Raw genomic sequence first — 23,727 nt, 5'->3', positions numbered from 1 at the left:
ACTCCTAACTCCATTGGACCCTCAAACTGTCCGTCAAAAACAAACAACTCCCCCCTCCTCTCAGGCTCTCGAGAAGCTCTGCTCTGTATGAGGCAGACAGGGAGAAGATTTTTCAATGCTTTTGGGAGAACATAAACTGGGAAGAGAAGAGAATGTATGTGCAAGGTTTGATAGATGTCACCCCAGTAAAGAGGAGAAGGGTGTCTTCACAAAGGTCATCTGCTCGTGTTTTCTTTTTAAATGTTAATGGACAGAGAATGAGTGTGTGCAGGAGTTTGTTTCAAACATCTCCAAGAGCTCAAGGAGATCATGCCAAAAGACTTTCACAGCTTTTATGACAATCTAAAGCACTAAGAAACACCCACCACACACACGCAACACACAACACACAACAGTGTGATAATAAAATGTTGATAGGTATATGATAGGTAAATTCAACTGTGGTTGTTATTGTTAGTGCAGTAGGCTACAGATTTGACAGATTCTATTTTTCATGAATGTATTTTGTATTTATATGCCATTTATTTATTGTTGGTGTGCCATGATCGCTTTTGTTAAATACATGATTGAGTATTGAGGCAGAATTGTTTGTTGCACTCAACTGTAGAAGAACAACAGTGGTAACAGTTAGATCCATGGTTGTTTACAATGCATGTTAAAATAAAAGTTGTTTAAGTACAGAATTCAGCTTGATCTATAGTATATGAGGATGGCGCTCACCATAAATAGCTGATCTCCAAGCTCACAATGCGTTGTGATGTGTTGTGAGCTTTGAGATCCATTGCCAGCTGTTCTTATCAATGATGGACAAAAACTCCTAACTCCACTTGCACTGGATTTGGGTAAAGTGGTGATAATATAATGACACATGCAAGTATCTGATAATATATAAAGTCACAATACCAAGTTTGATGAGGCAGTATTGCTTTGTTTTAAAAATATAAGGTTTTCTTCATTTTCTGAAAAATTGATATTTTGTTTTTCATTTCCTGAACAATTACCATTTTGGATTTAGCTGGTTCCGGCCGAACAGCAGAGATATCAAACTGGGGGTCCTTGAAATACATTAAAAAAGTTTGAATAAAACTGCAGTCTAACCACAAGGCCACTAGGTTGTTGTGATCGCTTGCAGTACGTTTCTGTACCTTAAAGTGGGGTATGATATGATCTTCCGTCACATAACCTAACATGTGTTTATGGAGGAAGGGGGTATCCCTGTATCTCCAGCTAATTCTATGGACGCCAGCTTGAAAGTGATTCATTTCCTCTAGAAGTTAGTCTAATTAATGAGAGAATTACTATTCACATCATAGGTTTCACTCTGTCCACCTACAGTATCGGTCAGTGGTTCTCAAAGTGGGGTGCAGTAACCCCCAGGGGTCCTTTCCAGGGGGTCCCCAGCAGAATTAGTTAATATAGCATCAAAATCAGTTGAACCACTTATATACCCTGGCCCACCCCTATATACATTGGCTGTTCTCTCTCTCCCTCACCTTCTCCCTTTACCCCCCCCCCCTCTCTCTCCCTATTGCTCTATGTCTCTGGTTCTAATCATCCTAATCATCCTATATGGGAGCCTCCCTAACAACCAGTGCCTTCATCGCTCCAAACACACACAACGTCACCCAATCTCCCTGCAGGGGCCAGTGTGTAACCTGACCCCTACACGGACATTCTTCAACACTGTACTTCATAGCACACACACACACACACACACACACACACACACACACACACACACACACACGCACACGCACACGCACACGCATACACACACACACACACACACACACACACACACACACAAAGAGCCACAGTGAAAAGCAGCTTTCAGTAAATACAAGGCAAAGACAAGACAAAAGGGATTGTTTTGAAGGTGTTTAGAGGGGTGGAGTGATGGATGGGAGATACTAGGGACTCATGAAACATGACGGGACAAAAATGCAAATATGAGTCTGTGATCTTCACCAGGCCAGAGCGGCCGAAAGCGAGGGATTATGTTTTCACTCCTGTAAGTCCGTCCGTCCGTCCGTCCGTCCGTCCATTCTTCCGTCCGTCTGCCCAAACCAAATAACTGGTTTTGGGGTCCTTGACATGAAAAAGTTTGAGAACCACTCTTAGAGTTAAAAATAATAGAGAGGGCACCGAAAATCCCCACCCATCCACTTGCTCACCCAACGCATACTCCCTTTTCACCCCTTCTTCCGGGTTGGGAAATGTCATGGGCGGGGCCTATTTGGCGCCTCTGTGACACGTTTTGGATGTGACGCACGCGTCACCTCCATGCGTAACCCATTGGTCGAGCCCATTGGTCAAAACCGTTTTAGCTCGTTCATGTCTCGGGCCCCGGCCGTAATAAGCTGCAGTACGGCCAGCATGTCCAATGCGCTTCACTGCTCCCTCTCGGTTCTGGGGGCTTGGAACCACTCCAATGACATGGTCGTGCCTCCCTTTGGGTTGGACACGCACACGCACACGCACACGCACACGCACACACACCATAACACAAAGTGCTTGGTGTCAAGGATAAACATGGATCTGTGGATTCACACTGGAGCGGTGTGGCTCCATTGTGGATCTCAGACCTCATGACTTCAGCCTGTAACATCAGTCATATATGAAGTCATTCATAAAAATGGTATCAAATGGGGGTCCGTGGCCCTAATGCATATCAAACTGGGGGTCTTTGAATTGACAAAGGCTGAATCACTGTATATGGACGGCTAGCCTCCATGCCATAAAAGTCTTGCGCTCGCCCCAATCAGGGTTGCCAGATCTGCTTATTTTAATTTCCCCGCAAGATTTTATTTGAAAATAGCCGATCTACAAGCTCACAACGCGTCGCATCGCAACGCGTTGTGAGCTTGTAGATCTGCTATTTTCAAATAGCTGATGTATATGTTAAAGTGCACATGTGGCCCATAGTCGCTTCTTTTGGGCTGGTTTTCCTAGACCTGGTTGCTTGTTTCTCTCACAGAATCTGGCAACACTGGCCCCCAATGATGTGGAACAGCTGACCTGCCTAATGGAAGCTTTCACTTTGGGCACAGCAGTAATTCCTTCTGGGGACGTGGGGACACCAGGTGGGGGACAACAGGATGCTCTCAACCCCAATATATGGAGGGCAATTCAATTAGGAGAGACATGTTTGTTTGAGAACATTTATTGAGCATGATTCATTCTTCCGTTACACCCGGCGTTACAGATAAACTACACATTAATATAACTTGTCTAGGCCAGTGTTTATCAACCCTGGCAAACGTCCCAATTTTGGGCCGGGGCTACTGCTGAGGTGTGCCGCGTCGTTTGAAGAAGGTTTGAAAAAATATCATTTTGAAAAAAAATAACTTTTTTTTTTTTACAATAATAATAATCAGGCATGCAAACAGCCCCGAGGTGAAAAGGGTGACAGAATGCTGTTTTTTTTCGGGTCAGGTGTCACACTATTGCCCTAGTTTGGATTCAAAACGGCTAGTGTAAGCTGAAAAGCTACAAGTTTGCATGTCTGAATAATGCAAAAACAGAAATATTTGTTTGCATTTGCTTTTTTTCTCCCCCATATATTTTCATGATAAAAAAGTGCGTATCGTATCGTATCGAAATCGTATTGTAGTTGTGTGCCCAATATCGTATCGTATCGTTTCGTGAAATTAGTGTATCGGCACACCCCTAGTGTGTGTATATAGATATACCGTATATATATATATATATATATATATATATATAATTATATATATATATATATACCTTATATCTAGGTGTGCCCTGGGATTTTTTGGCTATGCCAGGTGTGCCTTGGCACAAAAAAGGTTGATAGACACTGGTCTAGGCTGATGCCATGTTGGGAATGTGGGAACGTGGTTAATGATCAAATAGTTGTCACGGTCCGCTCCTCGGACCGTGGACTGTGACTTTATTATTTAGCCTTTGTCTGACCTTATACAGTATTGGACCCTTTTGGACCCTTTTGGCCACTCTTCCTGTTGTATTGTTCCCTGTTCTCCTTGTACCTTTGTTTTGTAGTGTTGTCGTGGTGTTTCCTGTTCTGCCCTAGTTGTTGCTTCCTGTCTTGTCTCACCAGTATGTCTTTGTAATTGTAGTTCACCTGTGTCTTGTTCTGTTCCAGCCAATCATGTGTTAATTGTCCTTTGTTCTCACCTGTGCCTAGTTAGTCCCTGTCTATTTATGTCCCTCTGTTTCCAGTCTGTGTCGGTTCATTAATGTTGTTAAAGTGTTCTGTCTTGCCTTGTATTCCCTGTTTAATTAATAATCCCCCCTGCATCTGAATCGTTCTGTCTCCACTTCACTGTCTGCGCTTGGGTCCTACACCTCTCTGCCTCGCACCGTGACAGAATGAACCGACCAAATGGACCCAGCGGACAGCCCGGCAGATGGCTTTGGTGAAGTACGTCTCTTCATGCCTGCGAGCCATTTGCCTGTTCACCAACCTGCTCTCCAGCCTGTCGATGGCCAGCCTACTCATCAGCCTGCACCCCTTGGGTTTGTAGGCCTCCAGCCTCTCTGCTCCGAGCCTGCCTCTGTTGACCCCGTGTTCCCTGAGCCAGCCTTTGCTGAGACAGCTGCTTCCCTATGCTGGGTCTCGCTTGGCTATCGTCAGGGGGAACCGGGCGAGGGGGCGTCTTCGTCCTGGCCTTCGACACCGCCAACGCTCCTCCACTGCCCAGCTTCCAGGAGCCTCCACTGCCCAGCATCCAGGAGCCTCCACTGCCCAGCATCCAGGAGCCTCCACTGTCCAGCTCCTGCTTCGCCCTGGGTCAGCAGCGACGAACGGCGGGCGGCCTGCCGAGACGTCCGAACCTGGACGGGCTCCGCCAGTATCCAGGTGCGGCGTCCGGTCCTTCTGTGCTGGTTCGCGGTCTCGGCAGGGCCGCTCGTGACCCGTTTTCCGGTCGCCACTGTCCGGGGCCTCTTCCCTTCTGCCTTGGTTCCCTGCTCCCCCCCGGCTCTTCGCCTGCCGTCCGGGCCACTCCGGCCACCTTCCGGCTGGTTCCCGGCGGCCGTCCTGCCTCGAGCTCCCCTTCTCTGCCCCGGTTCCTCGCCTGCCATTCCGGACTTCCCCTGCCGCTGTCCGGCCGGACCCGGGTGGCCATCCCGGCCTCGACCCGCGCCTCTTCTTCCTGCCCTGCCTGCGCCCTCTGCACCGATGCCCTCTGCGCAGAGCCCTGGCAGCGCTAACGACCCTCTTCTTCTTCAGAAACCTGCCTACCAGTGACCTCACCGGTAGGCAGGTTTGGTCATTCCAAACAAGATTTGTTTTTTATTAATGCAAGAACAATGGCTTCTATTATAGCACGCTAACTTTCCAATAGAAAGCCTGCAGTTTCTATTAGCTTGGATTCCCCATCGATGATTTCACTGGTAGGCGGGTTTCTGACCTGTCCACAGCCCTCCTCTGAGACACAGACTGAGGAGACAAAAATGGTACCATCTTATAATGAGCTGAGCATGAGTGAGGACCAATTTTATGAAGATAGGTTGAAAATGGCTGAAGTGGTCCTTTAAGTAAGATTGTGAATTGATTGAATACTTTATTATAAGGTTGCAGAAAAAAAGCACATGGAAGTACAGTTTACAATACAATGTCAACTAAAATGGATCGCCCATGAAAGCCGCAATGGCTGGAGTGAATGCAGGACTTTTACCTGTAACAAATTATTTTAACCCCATCATCCGTATTGTGGGAAAGCTTTCACAGAAAATAGCAGATCGACAAGCTCATGATGCGTCGCAGCGCGACGCGTCGTGAGCTTGTCGATCGGCTATTTTCAGCGAAAGCTTTCCCTACAACAGAAAACAGAAAATACACCAGGACAGAGCCTTGAGGTACTCCGGTCGAACCATATGGGGTTTAAGTGATGACGTAAGATTGTGAATGCAGGACCTTTACTTGTAACAAAGTATTTTTGTCCACTGTGGTATTATTAGTTTACCCCCAAAAGGACTTTCAATTGATTAGTCACCCCACGGAGACTTGAATTCATGGATATTTGTTTTGTTTTTGTCCCATTCCTAAGCCAATAATTTCATGACCGGCAGCGCTTCTGGTAAAGGAAGAGTCTCCTTTGTGTCTCCTACCGGAACCGCTGCCTACCGGAGACTCCGCTGGTCATCAACTTATTGGCTTAGGAATGCGGCAAAAACTAATCCATGAATTCAAGTCTCCATGGGGTGACTAATCGATAGAAAAAAAGTAATCTTTTGGGTGAACTATCCCTTTAAGTCCAAACTCTTGAGTTCTTCTTCCACCAGTGATCAGAGGTTGAAAGAGGGAAGTGTGTGTTTTCTCTGTGGAGGTTTCCTGCTGGATGAGTCACACAGCGGTCAGGTCACACCTCTCTGTGCTGTGGATCATCATGTCACTGTTTCCTTCATACGGGCCCAGTTCAGAACCACTGAACAAACACTACACACAATGGACCAGCGCGGCAGGCCCAGAGGTCAAGTGTGTGTCTTGAGTGTGTGTGTGAGAGTGTGCGCGTGCTTGTTACTATACTTGTGAGGACCTTAATGTCCCCACCAAGCAGTTGTGTAATGTAACTAAAGTACATTTACTCAAGTACTGTACAATTTTGAGGTACTTTTACTTTACTGGAGTATTTCCAATTGTCTATACTTTTACTTCTACTCCACTACATCTCAGAGGCAAATATTGTACTTTTACTCCACTACAATTATTTGAAAACTGTAGTTACTAGTTACTTTGCAGATATACATGATTACATTATAAAACATACATTAACCACTTTAGCCCTATTTTATGCCTAGGCTATTTGAAAATAGCCGATGTACAAGCTCACAACGCGTCGCATCGCGGTGCGTTGTGAGCTTGTAGATCTGCTATTTTCAAACATTTTAGTACTTTTACTCTTAGTACATTTTGATACCAATACTTTTGTACTTTTACACAAGTAAAACGAGTACTCTTTCCACCACTGCCACCAAGTATAGTAGAATTTGAGGTATAGACAATTGTGAGGAGCATTTTCCTGGTCCTCTCAAGAAAAGAAAAGTCAGTTTTTTGTATGGTTCAAAAATATCTTTTTGAGATACATTTACAATTAGAAAAAGATTCAGGTTTAGGGGTTATATTAGGGTCAGATATTTCGAGGTTTGGTTTAGGGGTTAGACTCAGGGTTAGAGTTTTCCCTATTTTAAGTTAGCTGTGTGGTGATGTCACACACTGAAAAATAGACTAGAAATTGTGAGCTTGTAGATCTGCTACCTTTCGGCTAATTTAAGCTAGTATACACACTCCTAAAATGATGATGTCCTCACAAGTACAGTAATGCAAACCTGTGTGTGCGTGCGTGGCCAACTTTGAAACTTGTTTGCATGGCTAGTCGTCCAGAGAACCTAAATAAATAGATCTCATGTCTCACTCACAGGTCCTCCCAGTTCAGTGGCCACTGATTCATATTTGTTTCCATGTTTGAACTGTGAGGTAGCAGTTATTGACTATTATAATATAGCCGCAAGCAGCTTGGATGCAATCTGCATCCAAGTGGCAACACCCTCCGTTGACAGCCCATTCATGAAACAGAAAAGTCTGATTGTATTAAACAACAATAAACTCCCCAATATTTCACCTGTACAGACAGCTTGGATCACGTCTTTGTCTGTCAAGATGTTTGAAAAAAAAAATCATTATGGGCAACTGTCAATAAACTCAATGCAGTCATGATCAGTGGTGTAAAGTAACTAAGTAAATGTACTCAAGTAGCCTACTGTATTTAAGTACAATTTTGAGGTAGCCTACTTTTACTTTCCTGGAATATTTCCAATTTTCTATACTTACTTACTATACTTACTTACTTACTTCTACCCCACCGCATCTCAGAGACAAATATTGTACTTACACTCCACTACAATTATTTGAAAACTTGTGTGGATTTTGATTATTATTACAAAACATGCATTAACCCACTTCAGCCCTATTTAAACTTTGGCTATTTGAAAATAGCCATTTTCATAAATTTGAAACAGGACATTCTGCATAATGAGTACTTTTACTTTTGGTAGTAAAATTAAGTATACATATTTTTTATGCCAATACTTTTGTAATTTTATTTTACTCAAGTAAAGTTTTGATTTGATTTGAACAGTGTTATACCTGTTCCACCACTGGTCATGATTGTGTTTGGAAGCGCATGTAAATCACTCAGTGTCCTACAGTATGTACCTCCTGTTTCGAGATTGTACATATGCAGGACGTGGAGTGATTTAAAACGAGCGCTTCCAAACTCGAACACATAGAAACAAATATCACGGCTGCATGGAGTTTATTGACATAAAGTTGCTGATAACATGACCACGATGGATTTTTATGAAGCAAGAGACTTGACACAAAGAGGATAATAACCCAAGCTCTCCGTACAGGTGCAATAGTGGTGAGTTTATCGTCGTTCAATACATTCAGATAGGACTTTCCTGGAGGGTTGCAACTTAGATGCAGATAGCATCTGAGGTGACGCAGATGGCAGGCAGAGGAGCAGGTGAGCAGTGGCTCTGAGGGAGAGGTAATGAATGGAAGGCTAAAACACAGGAGCAAAGAAATGGAAACGGGTAACACTGGGAGCACCAGGAAGTACTGTGAAATATTACACATAACACAGTGGGAGTAATCACAAGCACTGCAGAGAAACATGCTACTGTCACGGGACGTTGTGCAATGACGAGGTAGTGGTAAATGGAGTGAAGAGCAGGGTTTAACCCACTAAGACCGGGAAAGCATCTGTCATTTCAGATTGTAACCACTTTAACCATTATCTTATACGTTGGCTATTCAAATATAGCAGATATACAAGCTCATAATGCGGCCCGAGTACCGCACTTTGAGCTTGCTGCAATTCTTTTGAAAAATCATGAAAATGTGTTCAAATCTTTGAAAGCAGCATTTTTAACTAAATCTTTGCTTCTGGGGATTTTACAAATGTCTTCTAAATCCTTCTAAACAGTTTAAAAAAAAAACTTTGTTGCTATAATCAGTGGTTCTCAAACCTTTTCATGTCAAGGACCCCCAAAATGATATGTAGTTGGTTTTAATGGGTTAAATACTGAGAGGGTTGATGAGTTGATGGCAGGCAGGTGCGTCAACTAAGGGGGACGAGGTACTCAGTGACAGGTGTGCCCAAGATGGAAGCTGGAATGCAAGCCCACACACAGACAGACAAGAGACGCAAAGACAGACGGAGACAGAGACAGGCCGTGACATTTTATGGTGGTTTTGATTTCATTGACTGAAAAAAAGAACAATCATGTGGATTTGGGGATCCACATGGGAATGGTGTGACTCCAGTGAGGATGTCAGTCACACTTCCATGTGACCACTGACCAGCCTGTGACATCAGTCATCTATGACAAGGGTTCCCAAACATTTCAGGCCGCGACCCCCCCCAAAATAATCATATTTGAACTGGGGACCCCCCACCCTGATAAGCACTTTGGAATTGTAGGAATTACGTTTAGTTTGACTCGGTTCCACAGATAAATATTGTGGAAAATAGCCGAACTACAATCTCAACACGCCTCGCACTGGTTTGTTTACTGTTGAGTGAGAAAACAATGTTACACATTGAGCTAATCATCGGGGACCACCTGAAATAATTTTGAGACCCCGCCAGGGGGTCCCGACACCCATTTTTGGAACCACTGATCTATGACATCTATAAAATAAATAAATAAATAAACATGTGAGATTAGCCCCAGACGAACAGACACACAGTGCAGCGTGTGTATCTACACGTTATACCCTAGAGGTCAGCAATTTGTCTGTAGAGAACAGCCAAGGTCATTGCTGTAGACCAGTTAGTTCTCGAACATTTTCGTGTCAAGGACCCCCAAATGGTATGTATTTGGCCGCGGACCCCCATCTGAAAATGTTATGTGCTAGGGAATTTTTCAAACACTTTCAAGATTTTTAAAAAATGATCAAAAATAGCAGATGTACAAGCTCATCCTGGGGGACCACCAGGGATCCAAATGGATGTGACTGTAGATTGGATTGGAGAGATTGGAGGATTTTACTGTAAAGATTGGGGTCCTATGAGATATATAATTTTAAAAAAGTTATGAAATGGGAGTCCGTGGCCCCAGTGCTAAACTGGGGGTCCTTGAAATGACAACGGTTCAGAATCACTGCTGTAGACTGAATAATGCTGGTCTTGTAGCTTAGAGATAAACTCTGATCAAATAGTGGGTCCTGCATGGCATTTATTGTTGACTGACTTTACACCCAGTTGGCCTTCATGTTGTTTAGACACAGTGAACACAGTCAGAGCCTGAGTGGGGTCATTTGGGGTCTCAGGGGGATGGTAATTGCCACCCCCTAGTGTTCACATTTAACCTCAAATTCTGTTCTATTATGCACATTCTCCTCAATTCTTTATTTCTTTTATTTTAACGTGACACAGCATAGTAATGAACAATAGAATCAATGTAATGTAAATACTTAGGATTTAGGAAAGATGCTAATTTACATCCGCAGTCCCCACAAAAAAACATAAAAACAAGCAGACAATAGAGTACATTATTGTACATTATTGTGCTAGGGTTGCCAACCATCCCTTGAAATACAGAATAGTCCCTTTTTTGGAAACTAAAAGACGTGTCCCCCCATTGAACTGATAAGGGACACACTTGTAGATCTGCATTTTTGGCTAATGAATATGGATGCTGGGGTTCAAGTGGTTAATATAATATGCAAAAACATATACAGTTAAATCTTTTTCTGGGTGTCCCGGGGGACTGTCCCTTATTTGAATTTCAGGTATAGTTGGCAACCCAACTCTGAATTTTTTTTTGCAGATTAATTTGATTTCAGATCAACGCTGAGTGCATCTCAATCCACGCCCGTCCATCTACATGTGACACATGTTATAGATCTCTTCGTTTTCTCGTCCGCAACCATACATTTATTAACCACTTTCATTTTGATAGGAGGGCTGTGGACAGTCCACACACCTGCCTACCAGTGACACCAACTGTAGCCTATAGGCACTAGCAGGTTTGGTTATTTCAAACTAGATTTATTATTCTTTATTGAACATCTTTGGAATTTAATTTCTGTTTTTAGACCTTTGAAAACGTTTGAAAATGGCCAGAAAAGGGGAAACTGATTCTGCATCAGTTTTTATATGTGTGTGTGTGTGTGTGTGTGTGTGTGTGTGTGTGTGTGTGTGTGTGTGTGTCTGTGTGTCTGTGTGTGTGTGTGCGTGTGCGCGTGTGCGTGTGTGCAGTAGGTGGTTGTATAAGGCATGCCTGCCAGTGTTGCCAGATTTTGCGAGAGAAACAAGCAACCAGGTCTGTGAAAACGAGCCCAAAATAAGCAAAATCTTGAAACGAGCCTATTCAGCCGATCTGCAAGCTCACAATGCGTCTGCGACGCGCTGTGAGCTTGCAGATTGGCTATTTTCAAATAGCCGATGTATATAGTTTAAAGTGATAAGCCCAAATAACCGCAACTTCCAATATTTACAAGCGACTTTACAGGAAAACAAGCCCAAAGTGGCTTATAATAAGCAGACTTGGCAACATTGATGCCTTTATGGGAGGAAGGATGGATGCTCTGGAATGTTTGACTCCCCTCAGGGCGTGAGTTAGTTGTACCATTCTACACTCTATCTGTCTGTCTTATCTACCAACTGTTTACATACAGTGGGACCAGGGCTGGGAGAAGTCGTTTTACTTAAAGGGATATTTCACTTTCAAATAAAATAAACATAAAATATATATATAAAAAAGTTAACGGAAAAAGTTATAGAAAAATCACAGCCCCTCACGCATTAGAATGTCCTTCTAATGCGTGAGGGGGCTGTGATTTTTCCATTACTTTTTTGGGCGGTTATATGTGAGTTTTGGATATTTGCACACCAAATCCTGCGCTGTGATTGGCCACAAATGTACCCCCCCGAACCCTGCACTGTGATTGGCCAATCACAGTCTATTCAGGACTGTGATTGGCTAGGGAAACATGACACATGTGCATAGCCCTATATAAGAAACCATAACTTTAAAAAAAACATAAATTTGTTTTTTTTAAGTTATGGTTTCTTCCATCACTTCTTCCATCACTTCTTCCATCACTTCTTCCATCACTTCTTCCATTCTTCCATCACTGTGATGACCACTGTGACCACACCGCCCACTTCACACTGGGTGTGATTTTTAATTTACATATTGTTTTTAAATGTTTATTTTATTTGAAAGTGAAATATCCCTTTAAGTAAAAGTAGTAATTCCACTGTATAAAAATTCTCTGTTGCAAGTCAAAGTCCTACATGCCAAACGTTACTCGAGTATAAGCACAAAAGTATTGACATCAACATGTATGCTCTGTACCAAAGTAAAAGTACTCACATTTTTCTTCATCAAACGTTTTAGAAAATAACCGATATACAAGCTCACACCGTGTCCACGCTGTGACACGTTGTGAGCTTGTGTATCAGCTATTTTCGAGTAGCTAAATTGCGGCTTAAGTGGTTAATGTACGTTTTTATTTCATATAACTGTAGTGGAGTAAAAACTACAATATTTACCTCTGAGATGTAGTGGAGTAGAAGTTGAAAGTAACCTATAAGAAATTGGACAAACTCAGGTAAAGTAAAAGTATGTCAACATTGTACTTGTAAGTACAGCAGTGTTGATTTTGACATAGCATTTTGATTTAGTTTTTAGTCATAGTCTTTTGAATAAAATTCCATGTAATTTTTTTGTCACATTTTAGTCATCTGAAATGTTTTAGTTTTAGTCTAGATTTTAGTCAACCAAATCTACAGTTGATTTAGTCGACTAAAATGTATGTTGGCGGCAGGCCTTGATGGCGTCATAATGCCTGATTTATACTTAGCTGTGTGGCGAAAATAGCCGATCTACAAGCTCACAACGCGCTGCAAGCGCGTTGTGAGCTTGTAGATCTGCTATTTTCGGAGCGCAACCAAGCATAAAATGACTTGTCTTAGTTCTGGATCTCTTCTCCACTAGTCCCTAGTCCCTCACTAACGTTTTAGTCTAGTTTTTATTGTTGACGAAATTGTCAGTATATTTAGTCATAGATTTAGTCATCATTTAGTTTGTATTTCGTTTTTTTTTTTTACTTTTCATCAGTAAAAAAAGGTAGTCGACCAACACTTTTTTTAGATTTAGTATTTAGTACAGTACTTGAGTAAGTGTACTCCGTTACTTTCCAGCGCTCTTATCTAGGCAGTGTTTACATACTTTGGGGCGGTAAACCTACACTTATCCAGAGACATGTGGATTAGATCAGGCCTGTCAACACACGCACACGTACACACGCAAGCATGCATGCACGCGTGTAATTGTGAAACACTACGAAACCCTTAGGGTACGAATGGAACCGATGGTCCTCATCACTGACGATTTGACTGTGCATTCATAGCCTAACTGTTCTGTAGTTGTGATGTCCGATCCGGCAACATGTGATTAGAAATGTCTAGAATTGAAAAATGTTTTCACAAAGCGAACCTCTTGAATTTGTCATCAAGCTGGGGGGCGGGACACTGTACGGACACTGTGAATGTGTGTTTGTTTTGTTCTGCATTACAGGCTATAGTATTGGGGTCAGTGGTGGAAAAAGTACTCAAATGTTTTACTTAAGTAGAAGTATCAATGCTGCAATGTAGAAATACTCTGTTACAAGCAAAACTCCGTAATTCAAAATGTACTTGAGTAAAAGTGCAAAAGTATTGGTATCAAAATGTACTTAAAGTACCAAAAGTAAAAGTACTAAAATGTTTGAAAATAGCAGATCTACAAGCTCACAAGAAGAGCTTGTAGATCGGCTATTTTCAAATAGCCTAGGTATAAAATAGGGCTGAAGTGTTTAACGTATGTTTTATAATATCATCATTTACATCTTAAAAGTAACTAGTAACTAAAGTTTTCAAATAATTGCAGTGGAGTAAAAGTATAATATTTGCCTCTGAGATGTAGTGGAGTAGAAGTAAAAGAAAATTGGAAATTGAAAATACTCCAGTAAAGTACAAATACCTAAATAAACTGATTGGGGTATATTGTGTGTATACTGTTTTTACAGATTTGATTGTGCTCTTTGGGCAGGATACTGTGAATTTGCATGTACCTCCCCTTGTGGTCTCCTGATAGATGTTTTTTTCAGGCTAGTTTTGAAAGAAACCAGTGATTCACATCTTTTAATGGATGGTGTCAGGGCAGTGTATACTACAGCTTAGTGCAGGGTATTGTACAGGTGTATACTACAGTATACTGTTGCTTCATTGTGGATGGTGCCTTTTGTGATGCTATTCCTGTATATATGCTGTATCCTGCAGTACTTTTTTCTTCAATTCTTGTCTTACTCTGTATCTGTAACTTAACTGCTGTCCTGCCTCTGGCGACTGAATTTCCCCCGTGGCATCAATAAATCTTTGCATATTTGACAGCTAATAGGCCTACACCAGATGTTGTGGTGGTTGATGAGGAGTCCAGAGAAGTGTCTGTAGTAGCGATAGCTTGCACCTTTGACCCTAGCCTAGAGGAAGCTTTTATGACCAAGGACGGTCGCCACCAGGTATTCCTAAACGTAACCTCAGTAAAACTATGCCTATACTGCATGTACCTAACCTTATTCCTAAACGTAACCTCAGTAAAACTATGCCTACCTAACCTTATTCCTAAGCGTAACCTCGGTAAAACTATGCCTTAACCTAAGAGAGTGTGTTTTGGGGCGAGCCTTCCGGTTACCACTTATACCCATAGAGTACTCAGTGACATGCTTATTGAATCATGCAGACATATGCCATGATTTTGTGCATGTAACCCTAAACTGTACCTTTAATATTTGTGTCCCTGTATGTTCGCGTGTGTGTGTGTGTGTGTGTGTGTGTGTGTGTGTGTGTGTGTGTGTGTGTGTGTGTGTGTGTGTGTGTGTGTGTGTGTGTGTGTGTGTGTGTGTGTGTGTGTGTGTGTGTGTGTGTGTGTGTGTGTGTGTGTGTGTGTGTGTGTGTGTGTGTGTGTGTGTGTGTGTGTGTTGACTGACAGACAGACAGACAGACAGACAGACAGACAGAGAGAGAGTCTAATCTCAGCTCTGCCATACTTTCACCTAGATGTTTCATTCAGATTTCAGTGCAGGTGACAAAAAACAAACAAACATTGAAACCTCAATGAAAAAAACCGATCACAACAATACCAATTTACTGTCTGAACCACCGTCTCTCACACATCGCGATGCGACACGTTATGAGCTTGTAGATCGGCTACTCTCATTAAGTGACATGCCCCGTATAAGGCCGCCAGGGTTAACGTGGTTAAAGTTCATACGTTGTGATGACAAACAGAGGGACCGTCATTCATGATAGTGTGACATACTTTGGACTGTATAAACTGGGGATTTAAAGAGCTACAATTCAACAACAGCTCCACTGAATTGCTCAACTACCCATAAATTGTGACAGGGACTCACGTCAACTCAATGACCACTGGTGGAAAAGTAAGTACATAAAGGCACTGTACTTAAAGGCACAGTATGTAACTCTTTCTTGTGTTCGCGCATAACAGAACAATACATACATATATTTTTTACCCATCATTGCCTATTATCAGCCACTGAAGTAGTATTGTGGTGTTTGTTTTGGTAGCCCAAAAACATCCCATCTACCAAAACAAACAATGAAAACACCAAAATACTTCGAGAGGGCAGTGTGTTTCTGCAGGTAAACAACACCACACTACTCCAGTGGCTGATTACTCCTGGTATAGAAAGAGGTAAATGATGGGTAAAAGAATGTATTTGTAAACACAGGACAAAGTATACTGGGCCTTAAGTACAATTTTGAGGTACTTTTACTTCTTCTACTCTCCACTATCTCAGAGGTGGGGGCTTGGGGACCTAATCCAGTCAATGTTTGACGCATAAAGCAATAACAAAAGCTCATAAAGAATATGAATGGCCTTGTTAACCATTTACAAGACAGCTATGTCTCAAACTCAGGGGTGGACAGTAATGAATTACATTTACTTGAGTACTCCAATGAAGTGCATTTTTTGAGTCCACTGCATTTCTAGGAAGGGACCCGTGATCCAAACAAAAAATAGTGAAAAAAGCAGATCTACATGTTGTGCTTGTAGAGCAGCTATTTTCACTATTATTGTACACAGCAATGCATCAACATTGAAAATGAAACATACTTTTGTACTTTTGAATAGGCCTACTTAACAACTTAACCCCTCTATTCTTAGTCAAATTCTTTCTTAGTTACCATCTACATTCTACACCAATCTCTTTGGGCGTTGTGAGCTTGGAGATCGGCTATTTTTGGCGAACAGTATTTTTCAAAAAAAGTACTCAAGTATTGACAGCAATTTTAAACTGTTCAGGCGTATCTATACTTTGACTCAAATACTGGCATTGAGTAAGGCTACTTTGTCCACAACTGCCAGGAACATGACTAAACATTCTGGGAAGAGCGTCAACCATTGTTTATGATTCCCCCACAAAGATAAAAGGCTAGTAATTCCAGTGTTTTTCCCTAAATGAGGGCCAACACAGCAAGAATGATATATTCTTCTAGTTGTTAACTGATACAAATCAGTGGTTCTCAAACCTTTTCATGACAAGGACCCCCAAATGAATATATATTTGGCCGCAGACCCTCCATCTGAAAATATATTGAAAATAGCAGATCTACAAGCTCATAACGCGGCCCAACACTGTGAGCTTGTAGATCGGCTATTTTCAAATATCCAATAGGGTTAAAGTGGTTAAACTGATTTTGATGCTTTATTAACAGATTTTTCTGGGGACCCCCTGGAACCCCCCACGGGACCCCAGTTTGAGAACCACTGATATAAATGACTTGTCCATGCTGAAACACCACATTCCTGCTCATATTTACTACAGCCTGTCTGTTGTTTATGGGCAAGTGTGCAACGTCATGCTCTACATGTGGTACAATGCTGCCCCCTACTGGTATTAATATCTATTGTCATGTGCTGACAATTCCAAAGCTGCCATAATTGTTTTAAATAAAGTAATACATTTATAATGAATACATAAATACATACATTTCTGTAAATGTATGTATATTTACATTTTATATTTTCTATTAATATGTTTGATACATACCATGTGTATTTTCCAGACTTAACCACTTAAACCCTCAATACTTATTAAACTTGACTTTTGGCTCTGTAGTTTGGTTCACGCTTTCCCCCCCTCTAAACCATACCTATTCGCAGAAAATAGCTGATCTACAAGCTCACAAGAACGTGACACAGCGCAACGTGTTGTGAGCATGTAGATCTGCTATTTTTAGGGAATGTCCCTCCCAGAATAGGGACGCTAGGGTTCAAGTGGTCAATGTAAAACAAAACAAAAACAAAAACAAAAAGTTCCTTTCACGCAAAGACTTGGTGGCCCCCTATTTGACTCTGAGGACCCCCTAGGGGTCCAGGACCCCCCTGTTGAAGACCCATGGTCTAGACTCAAAGGTTTAAGTGGTTGTACAGTTAGCCTATACTCAAGTAAAATCATGTACTTGTTACTTTCCCACGCTTTATGTAAGGTGAAACACTACACTGCGTTCACAATAGAAACAGGAGTCTTATATTTACAGACACATTTACACAGAGGAAGACAGTGGATGAAAAGGCTTCATTGATAACCAGGGTGTATCAAAGTCAAAGCTCACAGAGAAACGGGCGGGTCCTCCTCAAGACTAGAAAGGATAGAAGGAGGATGTAATGTTATATTGTAAACAAACAAAAACTAAATCTGTATGGTGAACTTCCTTAGCGGAAGTCTTTTTATCCATTAAGACTGGGAACGCACCTCTGTTAAGGATAATTCCTTTTAACAGGAAGTTCATGAAAGTCCTTGCGGGCTTGTTTCCAATGAGGGCCTGTGAGCAATTAGGGGTTAAGAGTCTTGCTCAGGGACAAATTTCATTTCATCGACACATATGCTGGCGTGGCCTGGAATCGTACCTGGGGCAACCAGGGCCTCTGGCTCCCTAGGCGGGCTCACTAACCACTCAGCTATGGCCGCCCCTGTCATTTTAGATTTCTTTGGCTGTTCAAAAATAGCAGATATACAAGCTCATAGCGTGGCACCGAGTGCCGCGCTTTGAGCTTCCACTGAACTAAACTGCCGAACAGTTTTCATGCTCTGCATCAGGCAGTAGGATCGTATCAGAGTGTATACGTCTGTTTACTTTTTTTAATTTATTGACGGTGTCCCTTGTGTATAGAGCCGTGGTTTTCAGCCTTTTTCATGTCAAAGTCCATTATTTATTCGGCATTTGAGCGACGGAACCACCGTTTGATCAGACTTAGACTCTCAGATCCAAGACTTGGAATATTTTGTTGTCATTGGATAAGATTTTGTCCACAATTCCATGCTGTATTGATGTTTGTACCATAAGAGGAGATAACAGGCAAACGTTGATCAAAAACAACAATTCTTCCACATTATGCTGATGTTAATAATTTAACTCTTGAGAGCGTAAAATGAAACCAAATGTTCCCGTAAGGGTCCATTTGAAACCAAATGGACCATTTAAGAGCGTCTGATATACCTAAAATGAAACCAAATGGACCCGTAAGGGTCCATTTGGTTTCATTTTACACTCTCTGGTTACAACTCTCCATCATTTAGCTGGGGACCCCCTGGAACCCCCTCAAGGACCACTGGTGGTCCCCGGACCACTGGTTGAGAACGCTGGTATAGGGCGTACTCGTACATCTGTATACTTTATTTATATTTATTTGAGGGTGTCTTTAATGTGATGTTATTCTTCTGTACCTATTGTACTTCTTTGCCCTGTATATCTGTAACTTTCACTGCTGTGCTGTCCCTGGCGCTTGCATGAATTTCCCCCCGTGGGAAAGATAACTCATCTCTATATCTAACTATGTCCCCTCCAGATGCAGACGCGTTCCCCACCCTCGTCGACCCCCGGTTCAATCCCCGACCTGGTGGTCCCGCCCCCGGTGCCGCCCAGCTCCCCCGTGCCATCCCCTCCGCGTTCCCCAGGAGGCCTCTCGCCGCCTGCGGCGGCCCCCGTGATGCGGCGCTCACCGGCCACGCGCCACCTCAGACACCTGGACCCCTGGAGGAGACACAGCTGGGAGCCCGGGGCCGTGCCGGGGCCACAGCACCACGAGGCGCCATGCGACGCCGACAACCGCAGGTAGGTTTGAGGTTTGGTTCTGCTCGAGTGATTCGATTGGATGAGAGGCAATCCACGAGTTAATACAGTATTAGAGGCTGTGTCCACAGAATTTTTTTTCTTTTTCGGGAGAGACATGCAGCAAAGTCAGTCGGGAACGGGACTCGAACCCGCAATGCACTGCTCAGGCTACATTAGAGCCTAAGTGCCCGGACCGCTTGGCCAGCAGCGAAGCCAGAAACTTTTTTTTTTAGCTGCCAGCACCTTTCTGCCATCCAAGCGCAAAGCGCATTTTCAGTTATAGTACCGGGATTTGCTTGTGAAAACAAAGAGCTAATGTGAGCGTTTGAGGCTGAAAATAGTTCAACTTAGATCACTTAGAAAATAGATCACGTTTGATCTTCCTGGCATATACCTGCAAGATTCACAATTTAGGCATTTATCAGACGCTCTTAATCCAGAGCGATTTACAGTAAGCAAGGACAACACAATGTAATACATCAAAAGCATAGAAATAGTAATCTAATAAATAATAAACCAATACATAAGTAAACGAAGAACCTCATCATCAGTCTAACCGTAGAATATCCCCCCAAAAAGATGCTAACTGTAGAATATCCCCCAAAAAAAGCTATCGTGATGCAACAAGTCAGAATTCTCTCTTGTCTCCACTGCACGCAGCGCTCTAAATGTGCGACTATTCCACTGTCTGTGATGTGGTTATAGGTCCAAACACTGTGGGGGTCATTCACTGAGAGATGACAACAGTATACAGATGTGCAGATGGGCTTTGACGTGACTCGAAACCGCGTGTACAAATAAATCATCCGCCCGAATTATAGATCCACCAACTGCGTGCACCCTCACAGAAACAATGTATTAATCAGTAACAAGAAGACACAATTAAATACATACATCCGCATTTAAATTCCGTAATCAAATCTCACGGGAATCAAATGCCATTGAACACAACAGTAATATAGGTTAGTTGTAGTTACTGTATGTAAATATAGAGATTGCTAGATCTTATGTGCCTTATGACGGACTTTTGTCTCATTAAAATGTTCTTTGTGGACCTTTAAGATTTGTATTTGAGTACCCCTGATATAGATCACTTTTTAATGACCTTCTTGTGGTCGTGGTGTGTGTGTGTGCGCCAGTGTGAGTTTGGAGAACCTGGACCCAGAGGAGATGGAGAAGGTGATGGGCTCCACGCTGGGAGCAGGGAGGAGACCCCGGGGCCTCCTGCCCCCACAGGAAGGTTCCTTATCCTCCCTGACGGAGGAGGAGACGACCATGGACCCCCAGCTTTACTCCAGAATGGAGGTGAGGAGAACCAACCAACACAAAACCCCCTCTACTGCAGCAAGTTAGCACATTTAAAACCTTTAGTGTGTATATATATATATATACATATATATATATATATATATATATACATATATACATATTTTGCATTCCTAAGCCAATAATTTGATGACCAGCGGACCGGTAGGCAGCGGTTCCGGTAGGAGACACAAAGGAGAATCTTTGTGTCGACAACCGGAACCGCTGCCGGTCATCAAATTATTAGTTTAGGAATGCGACAAAAAACAGAACAATATCCATGAATTCAAGTCTCCATGGGGTGACTAATTGATAGAAAAACAGTCATTTTGGGGGTGAACTATCCCTTTAAACAAAAGTTATACTATTATATCGTCGCTGTCGGGCAGACACCTATCTGCATATTTGAACTTTTTTTGTGTGCTTTTAAAAAAAAAAATCCCCAATTTAGTCGTTATGCCAATTGATTCCTCCCCACACTCAATCTGTGTTGTTGTATCCTACTGACTCACCTACCAGTGAGGAGCCCCCACCGGGAGGACGTAGAGCCTTCGTCCTACTCCTCCCGCCCAACACTCCCTGCTGACCGTAGGATTACGCGCAGTGCCAATTATCACCCCCCGCCGCCGCCGCCCGGCTTCCCTCACCCGAACACAAGCCAATTGTGTTCGTGTGTAGACGCTCGACAAAGTCGGAAGCACCGCGGTGGATTTGAACCCACAACCTCAGTGGTGGTGGGCAGCTACTTTACCACTGCGCCACCCGAGCGCTAAAAAAACGTTTAACTTTTTCATAAATTCATGTCATGAATTTACGACAAAGTAGGCTTTGTCGTACAATAGTGTCACACAAAAGTTGGAAAAATAGGCAATCTACAAGCTCACAATTATCACTTATGTTAGTTTTATTAGTATTGAATCAATGGAACGTCAAGTATTGAATCAATGGAAGAGCTTGTGAATAAAATAATAACTACATTGGATCCATTGGAACACAGGTTATTTTTTCCATTTTCTGAATAGTAACGGTTTTGGACATACAAGGTTTCCACCTGACAATATATTACTTACCTACTTACTTACTTACTTACTTACTTGCTTACTTACTTAATTACACTTTCACTGTTATATTTTTCAAAATAACTATTCCAGATAAATGGAATGGTTATACACGGAATGCTAATTAATACAATACTATTTTTATTCACACACACACACACACACATGATTGATTGATTGATGTAGTTTATTTAGAAAGACATGAGAATAGTACATGACAGTACATAACAGTACATGGAAGTACAAATTCACAATACAAGGTCTACTAAACTGGAAACCCTCATTAAGCATTACGCTTGTTTAAGATGAGGACCCCATGCACACAAATCATGATGAAATATAAGAGGCAGGCAGATATACACACTACTATACAGAATGTCATACAATCAGCTTTCAGGTTACTGGTATGACGAGAGAAAAAAAAATAATATATATATATACAAAAGAGGAAAATGAAAGAGGGGGGGGGGGGGTAGGGAGGGGTAGGTTAAGACTTAGACAGGGGCCATTTTCGAATTGCAGCCTCCTGAAGGTGTATCTTTAGGGCAGTTTTGAAAGTGAGTAGGGTTTTACACTCCTTTACTCCTTTTGGTAGGGCATTCCACATTTTTGATGAATAGCATGAGAATGAGTTCATACCCTTAGTTGAGCCAAATCTGGGTTGAACATGATCAGTGGAGCTGCCTCTGGTGTTATGATCATGGACTTCATTAACATTTTTGAAGTATTTTGACAAATACAGGGGGATCCCAATGTTGTGGTGTATCTTGAAGACCAGGCCCATAGCAAGTTGCTGTACTCTGTCCTCAACCCTAAGCCATCCAATCCTAGCAAAATGAGCAGGGGTTAGATGGGTTCTGTGATTGAGGCCAAGAAGTAGCCTTACAAGTTTGTTTTGGGATGTTTGGAGCCTTGTTTTTAAGGCCTTGGAGGTGTTGTGATACCATGAAGTGCATGCATAATCATAATGACCTTGAATGAGGGCCCCTGCAAGAATCTTCAGAGTATTCTTACTGACTAGGCGATCAATCCTCCACAAATAGCGTGTTGTTCGGTTGACATTTTTGATCACTTTTTCGGCGTTTTTGTTACCGGAGAGGTTTGCCTCCAAGATGGAGCCCAGGTAGGTAATTTCATCCTTTCTTTTGATGACATTATCACCCACTTTGATCGTGAAACTCTCTGCCTTGCTAAGGTTAGGACTGGACCCAAAGAGGATGGATTCAGTTTTACCCAGGTGTAATGAAAGTTTGTTGTCAGAGAGCCAGATGCAGATCTTGTTGAGTTCGGAGCTGAGAGTTTTCTCAACCTGCAGCCTGTCCCTGTCCGAGACTAGCAGGGCCGAGTCATCTGCGAACAGGAACAGCTTGCAGTCGCAGGCCGATGACATGTCATTCACATATATCAGGAACAGTAAAGGTCCTAGTATACTTCCTTGTGGGACACCACAAGTCACAGGGAGGGGGGGGGACTGGGTGCCGTTTACTTCCACCACTTGCTCCCTCCCTTCCAGGTAGGATCTCATCCAGTTCACTGACGTATCATCAAAACCTATTGCTTTGAGCTTATTGATCATAATTGGGTGATTGACGGTGTCAAAGGCCTTTTGGAGGTCCAGCATGACCATGCCGCAATATTTGCCCTTGTCGACATCTTGTTTGATAGAGTCGTTCAAATAGAGAAGGCATGTGTCAGTGGAGTGGTTTGTTCTGAAACCAGATTGGAATTTGTAAATTAGATTTTTTTCGGCAAGATACTTATCGACCTGTTCATAGACTATTTTTTCCATGACTTTCGAGATGGAGCTAAGAATAGAAATAGGGCGGTAGTTGCCAGGGTCTAATTTGTTTCCTTTTTTGTACAGAGGGGTCACCCTTGCTTTTTTGAAATCGTTAGGGACCCGTCCCTGTATGATGGAGAGGTTTATTATGTGGGTAATGATTGGAGCAATGGAGGCGGCCGAGTCTTTTAGAAATTTGGCGGGGATATTGTCGAGGCCTGTGGCTTTGTGTTGATGAAGAGCACTAAATTTTTTAAACACCTCTTCTGTTTTCACAGGGGAGAGTTTAAAATCATCTTTCCGTACACCCTGTTTTTTGTAAAATGAGTCAACATGTTCTTCACCATAGCACCCAGAGTGAGGGGGAAGTTTTTCAACCAAATCTGAGGTTATGGTCGTG

The 23,727-nt window shown here is 42.5% G+C and overlaps 1 protein-coding gene across 1 annotated transcript in view; it reads left to right on the top strand.

Annotated features, from left to right (window-relative positions):
- The first annotated feature begins 18,922 nt into the window (after window positions 1-18,922).
- The window catches only part of arhgef2a (Rho guanine nucleotide exchange factor (GEF) 2a), a 67,486-nt gene continuing 62,681 nt past the window's right edge, over window positions 18,923-23,727 (top strand). The window contains exons 1-2 of the mRNA XM_080443194.1: window positions 18,923-19,184; window positions 20,324-20,489. Coding sequence (XP_080299320.1) covers window positions 19,060-19,184; window positions 20,324-20,489 — 291 coding nt within the window. The 5' untranslated portion in view covers window positions 18,923-19,059. The remainder of the gene's footprint in view (window positions 19,185-20,323; window positions 20,490-23,727) is intronic.

This window comes from Gymnoscopelus braueri (assembly GCF_963280865.1).
Source record: "Gymnoscopelus braueri genome assembly, chromosome: 11".
NCBI lineage: Eukaryota > Metazoa > Chordata > Actinopteri > Myctophiformes > Myctophidae > Gymnoscopelus > Gymnoscopelus braueri.
Note: the sequence above shows the minus strand (reverse complement) of the source record. Positions and strands in the feature narration are given on the sequence as shown.